The 8,245-nt window shown below is 35.3% G+C and overlaps 1 protein-coding gene across 1 annotated transcript; it reads left to right on the top strand.

Moving 5' to 3' along the window:
- The first annotated feature begins 3,472 nt into the window (after nucleotides 1-3,472).
- Nucleotides 3,473-6,981, top strand: LOC103966805 (amino acid transporter AVT6A). Its single transcript, XM_009380026.3, is given in 6 exon segments — nucleotides 3,473-4,681; nucleotides 4,846-4,896; nucleotides 4,899-4,997; nucleotides 5,451-5,654; nucleotides 5,937-6,402; nucleotides 6,583-6,981. Coding segments are annotated over 6 exon segments (1,383 nt in total). The 5' UTR covers nucleotides 3,473-4,254; the 3' UTR covers nucleotides 6,719-6,981.
- Nucleotides 6,982-8,245: the final 1,264 nt, after the last annotated feature.

Below are 8,245 nucleotides of genomic sequence, written 5' to 3' on the forward strand. Positions count from 1 at the left end.
AGGAAAACTGCTTCCTTTGGGTTGGCATGACACGTGTTGCGCGCTTGGGATTTTGGGCTGCTTTTGGGTCGGCGGGTGTGGACATTTTTTAAATGGGCTTCAATTTGGGATTTGAGCCCAAAAACCTACAACAAAATGATGTTGAAACGGCCCAAAACCATTTTTTCTTTTCCTTTTGATGAAAGAAACCAACTTTCTAAAAACAAAACTTAAATCGGCCCTAAATATGCGTTTGATACAATAATTATCTGACGGTCATGTATAATTCATGTGAATATAATTAAATTAGAAGATTAAATATAACATTTGAGGTAATAGTTGTATTAAATATATGTAAGTATTTTTTCACTCAATTATTTTATTTCTCCTGTTTTATGTTTCATAGGCATAGTGTGTGTATGATTGCTAATACTTTAAATCTCGTTTGGAAGTACTTTTAAAATAATTAAAATCGTTTTTAGAAGAAATATTTTTCGTTTCAAAGCACTTGAAGTGTTTCATATAAGAAAAACCAGTTATGTACTTCCTATAAGAAGCATCAGTTTTGTACTTCTTACATGAAACACTTCAAGTGTTTTCCAAATTTTGTTTGTATTTTTACCAAAAATTTGTAGAAAAGTATATTCACTAAAAGTACTTTAAACCATTTTAAAAGCACTTTTAAACAAATTCTTTAATACTTTTGTAATACTTATAAAAATATCGGTTGTATTAAAAAAAAAAAAAATCTGATAAACCATAAATTAAAAGCGATAACCAAGCAACAAATAAGTTAAAAGTGCAACAGTGTAAATTTGTGCACCACTACTTTATAAAGTAAACAACTATAATCATTGAGTCACCGCGTCCAACTGAATGGACCTCTTTCATCATGAATACGGTAGGCCGTCCTTATATAATAATTGTAGCAGTTGAATAAAAATCTAACAGTCCATTAACATTGGTCAGGAGGATCCCGACCAATTGAAGAGGATCCAAATCCTTTGATAAAATATTGGGGTGAAGGGTCTCACTATCTAAAATATATGAGATTCTTGTGTAGGACGGTTGCATAAAACTGTCATTTCTTAATAGACGAAACTAGCGTAAATTTAAGTAAAATTCATATAATAAGAACATTATATTTTTATGAGATTAATCGGACATAACACGTAATCAGACACATTAACATGTGATCCATATTGGTCTTAAGAGGCCACTCAACATTATTTAAATTGGTAATTGGTTGGTAATCTTGCACCAAACGAATAGATTTAATAATGTGGCTTTGTCCCCAATCGGATTTAGCTTTTAAATCTCTCACTAATCATAGATTAGCTGACGTAAGAAGAAGAGTTAAGGAGGAACTGCTTAAAGATTCCTTGTAGTTACAGCACCGCCAATTTTACACGTGGTGCAACCACCACCTCATGTTTATATTATATATCTTAATCACCTTTGGTCTTCTTTTTTAATGTAATCTTACTAGGATGGAAAAGGATCCCTTTCTGATCATTTCCACCAAGTTTATCAAGGCACACAATTTGAATTTTTGAAATTTGATCAAACGGTTAAAGTTATTATAACTTTTAAAGTGGATTTCTGTTTGTAACCGTTGGATCAAATTTCAAATACCTAAATTGTGTGCCTTGGTGGGCTTGGTGGAAAAGAATCCCTTTTGGATCCTTTTCCTTACTTGGATGATTATGTAATGTTAGGTGAAAGAGGGGTTTAAAGGGACAAACCCGGTTTAGGGTGGTCGTAGAAGAGGTGTTTAACGGTACAAATTTGGTTTAGCGCAATTTTTGATCTTAAAGTTATAATTTGGTCCATAGAACCATTATGGCGGCGATACGGCGAGACGAACTATACAAAACATTTCACGATAACGTACGATGAATTTTAGGTGTTTGAAGTCATTTAAAGGGTCAAAATTACAATTTATTAATAATTGGGGTAATTTTCGTAGTTTGCCGGTTTGTTTTCCTTTGTCATTTGGTGAGCAAGCCCATATGAACTTTCTGAGACCCTGTATTCATCGACCTTTCATTCAATAAATTTAGTAAAAACATAGTTTATCTCACCATTTCTAGCATTCCAAAAGTCTTTTTTAAAGTTTGAACGTTGGTGATTTTCGATGTGTCAGAAATTTAGAAATATTGGATGAGACTGTTTGATTAAAGCAACTCTCATATTATACATAACTATTGTGAGGTTAGAAGAAATCGAATACAAAATTTATAATATTTTTATGAGAAATATCTTACGAATATTATTCGACTATGTATCAATTTTTGGCCCACTCAATGAGAAATTCCAAAATTGAATTGACGTTCATAATTACGTTAGAGAACGCCACATATTAAACTAATGCAGTTCTCAATCAATTCGACCTTTACACCTTGGATGACATCAACTCTAATCTTTTTATAATTTGTGGCATACATTTGCTGCAATATTTACTTACAGTATTAACAATAAGTAGAAATAGCTGCAATTAAAAATAAAATGAGAAAAAATCGATTAAAAATGATTGAATATGTGGATTGAAGATTTATAGATTTTTCGGTTATAAGATGCAACTTTGAAACATAGGGCAAGGGCAAAAAATGTAGAGAAAGAACTAAAAATATTTTGAAAGAGACTTTTAAAAAGGAAATTGTTATTGACATCCCAAAAATCTCATTCTACACTCCAAACTTTCTATATTTTGAAAGAAAAAATACACTTGTGAGGAGTGTAGAATGAGATTTTTGGAGTACCAATAACATTTCTCTTTAAAAAATATATGAAGCAATGGAAGACTTTGTGCAAAATCGAAAAAAATGTTCTACAATTCTTTAAGCCGACACACTCAATGAGATAAACTTATTTGTTGTCATTATTGTAAGCATAATAACAGATTCAGAGTATAATAAAGGTAAAAAATTTGATTTGTATAATACTAAATATAATCCAAAGTTAGTTGGGTTTGTTGCCATGAAAACCATAGAAAATTGAGAAAGCAACATTTTTCTTCTTCTTTTTTTTTTTTTTTTTTTTTTTTTTTTTTTTTTTGTTTGGTACCATGGAAAGTTTCAAAGTGATGCAAGTTGCAACAACCATAAAAATCTTATATGAACATTTTAATGATATTTAAATTTCGCAGACTTGAATTAAAACCAAATTGACTAAAATGACTAGTTTCTTTTTCTATGCATTTAAGTTCGGACTTTCTTCAATGTAATTTAGATTAATCTCAAATAAACTTCGTGATCCGTAATCCGGTTCAAATAAGGTGGAACTATTTATATATTTATTTTTACTTTTTATACATCTTTTTAATTTTTAACCGTCAAATCAAACGAATTAAAAAATAATAATATAAGAATTAACGAGAATCTATAAGGAGTAAAAAATCTGTGTGAATAAACAGAGCTCCTCATTTGACGTAGACAATAGCGGACGCCTTTACTTCTACTCTATAAAGTCCGTAAATTTCACACCAAAATCCCCCAACTTCACAATTTTGTGGAATTCTGTGGATTAGGGTTTCATCGTCATCTCACCAATCCACAATAATTCCACAAAAAAGTTAAAAATCCCCAAATAAATTATTAAAATGCAGTTTTGTCTCCACCTCCGTTATTGTATTTCAATATCAAAAACTTTATAATTTGCGTGTGCCCTTCTCTTTCCTTCCGTTTCCTTTCAATTGGGCTATAAAAGACGGAAGCTTCACCTGAAAAATTCAGTCACGTTTCTTTGTGATTACTGGGTCTGTTCAGTTATTGACTTTTGAATTCTGGGTTTTCATTGGTTTTTGGGTTAGCTTATCTTTAAAAGGTTATTGGGTCTTTGAATTCTGGGTTTTCATTGGTTTTGGTTTTTGGGAGAGCTGGGTTTTCTCAAATTTGCATATTGGGAAATTGGGGTTTGGTTTTTCTCCCCTTGTTCATATTAAAAATCCCGCTAAAGATTGTAAAAATTCCACCTTCAGCTACTTGGATTTTCAATTAAATTCTGATACTTTAGGTTAAATTTGGGTACTTTTACTCCTGGGATTTGATTTTCCTTTGAATTTGGTATCATTTGCAAAAGATTAGCCTTTTTACTCTCAGAAAGATTTGGTATTGGTGATTTTTTTGCTGTTTTGTCTGAAGACCTTACCCTTTAGCTTGAGTTTTCTGAAAGAAAAAAAAAAAGAGTACTGGTTGGGTGGTTGAGCTGCTTTCTGGATTTCCCATAAGCTTCAAACCTTTGTTTTGGAAGATCTGTTTTTGAGATATAAAAAATATGACAATTGGAAGTCTTCCTCCAAAGAAGGAGAAGAAGTCAAGAAAGCACAAAGGAGTGATTGATGAGAATGCTCCTTTGTTGCCAAAAAAGCAAGTGGAAGATGCAGGGTTTGATGAGTTCAATGGAGCTTCCTTTACTGGGGCAGTGTTCAATTTATCCACCACCATTGTTGGTGCTGGGATCATGGCTCTGCCTGCCACCATGAAAGTGTTGGGCCTTGTCCTTGGGATCTCCATGATCATCTTCATGGCGTTCTTGACCGAGGCATCGATCGAACTGATACTTAGGTTCAGCAGGGCAGGGAAGTCTGCTTCTTATGGAGGTCTTATGGGAGATGCCTTTGGAAAATATGGAAAGATTTTGTTGCAGGTATCGGTTTTAGTCAACAATCTCGGCGTGCTCATTGTCTACATGATTATCATTGGTATGACTATATCTCTATCTATAGTATCGAATTGTTTTAACGAATTGTTGCAAATCTATCTTTTCGGTATCTCTAGTAAAGTTTTTTGTTAATCTAGTTTGTCATAGGATTGATATGTAAAATGTCTTGATTTGTCTAACAATCTTTATGCTGCTTGTGTGAAGGTGATGTGCTTTCTGGAACATCTTCGAGTGGGGTTCACCACGCTGGTGTACTTGAGGATGGTTTGGAGTACACTGGTGGACTGCGCGATTCATTGTTCTTCTTGTCACTACACTTGGCATATTTGCTCCATTGGCATGCTTTAAGCGAATTGGTGAGCCAGGATTCTTTGTATTTGAAGAAATTATTTGGTGCACCGCTATTAGTTTCATTTCCATGTGTTTGTGATTTGAATTCTAGCCTGATAGCCTCATTTGCTTTGATTACTTTTATACAATGTTAGGAGGATCAGCATACAGTTTTGATATGCTAATTAATATTACATTATGGTTCATGAGTTTTTCCACTGATTGGGTAAAGTCAAAGATGTTTAGCATATTTTTAACATGCCCTTGCTTCCCGTACACATTTATGATATTCCTTATCTTAAACCTGTTCGAGAATAATTGTGTAGCTTTTAGATCAAGTTGTTGGTGGAGCGGTGATTTAATTAATAAGTTTTCCAAATTTTTGTTGAATTTGAGCCTATTATTTGTTAAAAAGTTATTCATTTTTCTAACTGGAATGGAATTTCTTGGTGATGTTAATAGCCCTGATATGGTTGCAGATTCATTGAGCTTCTCATCTGCCCTATCAGTTGCACTAGCAGTTGTATTTCTTGTTATTACCGTTGGAATTACGGTTGTCAAGTTGATCAATGGAAGCATTGCAATGCCCAGATTGCTACCTGATGTTATTGACGTCTCATCATTCTTCAATCTCTTCACCGTAGTCCCCGTTCTTGTCACTGCATACATCTGTCACTACAATGGTATGAAAACTGTTTGCTTACATAGAGTTCATTTTCCCAGACCCGGACCCTGTTCCTGCTATAAGAATAAGGAATTTCAGGTGGATTAGTATACTTGTGCTCCGCAGTTCCTTTGCTTTAATTTTTTTTCCGTTAAACTGAATTATCATTTAGAAACATAAAAGTGATTTGAAATTAACATTTTTGACAATTTAAACACTTACAAGTTTACTGAAAATATGCAAGACTAATATTTGAATATGGGAGATCTTATATTTGATATGCTTTTCACCTTTTCTGCAGTCCACAGCATCCACAACGAGCTTGAAGATTCTACGCAGATAAGAGGGGTTGTACAAACCTCGCTTGCTTTATGTTCATCTGTTTACATAATGACAAGCCTTTTTGGGTTCCTCCTATTTGGGGACGGAACTCTTGACGATGTGCTTGCCAACTTCGACACGAACCTTGGCATTCCTTACAGTTCTGTGCTCAATGATGCGGTGCGTGTCAGTTATGCTGCTCACCTTATGCTTGTGTTTCCCATTGTCTTCTTTCCATTGCGGCTCAACTTGGATGGCCTCCTCTTTCCCTCTGCAAGGCCGATGGTTCTGGATAATATGAGATTTGCACTAGTCACCATTGGGCTCATAAGTATTATCTTCTTGGGTGCAAACTTTATACCCAGCATCTGGGATGCTTTCCAGTTCACTGGAGCAACTGCTGCTGTTTGCCTCGGGTTCATTTTCCCGGCTGCAATTACTCTCAAGTGAGTTTTTGACTTGATCACAATAACTATCTATTAATTCACGTTTCTATTTACTAACCATTTTTTTTTTAATTTTTCAATTAGGTAGCATAAAACTTTGAGTCTCCGCATCTGAATTGGAATCGATACTCATCTCTTTCTCCTCTATGTAACATTGAGTTTTGTCTTTTGGTATTTCAGGGATCGACACAACATAGCAACAAAGAAGGACAAGGTCTTGAGTGTTTTCATGATTTTCCTTGCTGTGTTCTCAAACGCGGTGGCCATATACAGCGATGCCTATGCCTTGTTCAAGAACGCATCAAAGCGTGAGTGATTCTTGGAGGCCCTCATGACTTTAGTGAAGACATCAACGGGCTGAATCTGTATTAGAAAACCAGGGTTTTCTGAGAGGGTTCAGTTGGAAAATAAAGGAAGACTCTGCACATGTAAAATATGTTAGTTTGCTAGTGCAAGAAGCGGGCAATTGAATTCGTTGCCCTCCACACTTGTGGTGTTGTATTACATTGTTGTTGAACTCGAACTCTTTTTCGTACTAGAACCAAGTGAGGTGTGAGAAATGCAAATGTGTCTTTTCGATTTCGGTCTAATGTTCCTAAACCCTAAGCCTTACTTACAACCCAAGATTTGTTCAAACCTGGAAACCAGAAGTGGTTTGGTTGTTTAGATCCTTTCGCAGCAAGTTATTGCCCAAATTTGGCTTATGTCAGGGAGGAACAATAACAAAGAGCTGAACCCTCTGTGTATTCTGGTCTCAGACGGTCTAATACTGGTCTCAACAGTTCTTCCATCTAACGGCTGAAATATATCATCTGATGATGCACAATCGGGTACAAACAAGTGAACAACTACTGAGACTTTATATTTTAAAGACGTTGATCGGTTAATCTTCATTTGGATCGAACGATCAAAGGCTTATAAAGTCCGGCCAATATAGTAAGTTAACAAACTAGCATGACATGGATGACGAGAAATTCCTAGTGGTAGTGCCAGTTTTTTTTTTTTCTGTTTGTTCCCACCTTTCAGCACATTTTACTGGTCAGGTTTATAGGATAGAAAGAAACTGGTGGTTAGAAAAGAGAGATTTTTCAGTGTACTAGAAATACGGGACGGTACGTCACATGTAATAATACAATTGGTGGGACACTTGAACAAAAAAACTTTCCACCACTTAGTATAATAATATGTGGCTTACGTGTTCCAGAAGATCTCTCGTTAGAAAGGAGAAGGAAACATGTGATCCCTTCTATGCTCCCTGTTTTTATGTGTAAGGGTATTTTTGGATGGTGTGAATTGTTCATTGTAACATCTGGATGAATGCACATATCTCACTTCTTAACGTATCTTTACCGCATGTGAGATGCAAGTATTATCACCGAAGATTTATATTTAGTCTTACTATGTGAAGCAACTGAGATATTGAATACGTAGATGCCCCAGGGAAACCCTCTATTAAAACCGATCATGTCCTTAACTAGAAGGTAAAGTAGATTGTTGACACTTTAAAAACCTACAAGCAAGAGTGCAGCTTTGCTCACGGGGAACTGGATCCCATCCGGATCCACTGTGTGAGGATCCTAAGAATCCTTACATCTTAATCATTCATTGTGTATCGTGCGACCATCATTTGAGTTTTTTATTTAAAATTAAACACAATAGCATATGACGAAAACTGACCGCACGATGTACAATGAACGGCAAGAATGTCGAGATCTCTAGGATCTCCACAAAGTGAATCCGGAGAGGATCCTCTTCCCTCCTCTAAAGGGAAGGTGAGGATCACCTAAATTCGCACCGCGGCGCATGCTCAACGTCAGCGAAGTAGCAAAGAAGAACCACAAGA

This window comes from the organism of the source record quoted next, unplaced genomic scaffold (genome assembly GCF_019419815.1).
Source record: "Pyrus x bretschneideri cultivar Hongxiangsu unplaced genomic scaffold, Pyrus_bretschneideri_v1 Contig12, whole genome shotgun sequence".
Lineage (NCBI taxonomy): Eukaryota > Viridiplantae > Streptophyta > Magnoliopsida > Rosales > Rosaceae > Pyrus > Pyrus x bretschneideri.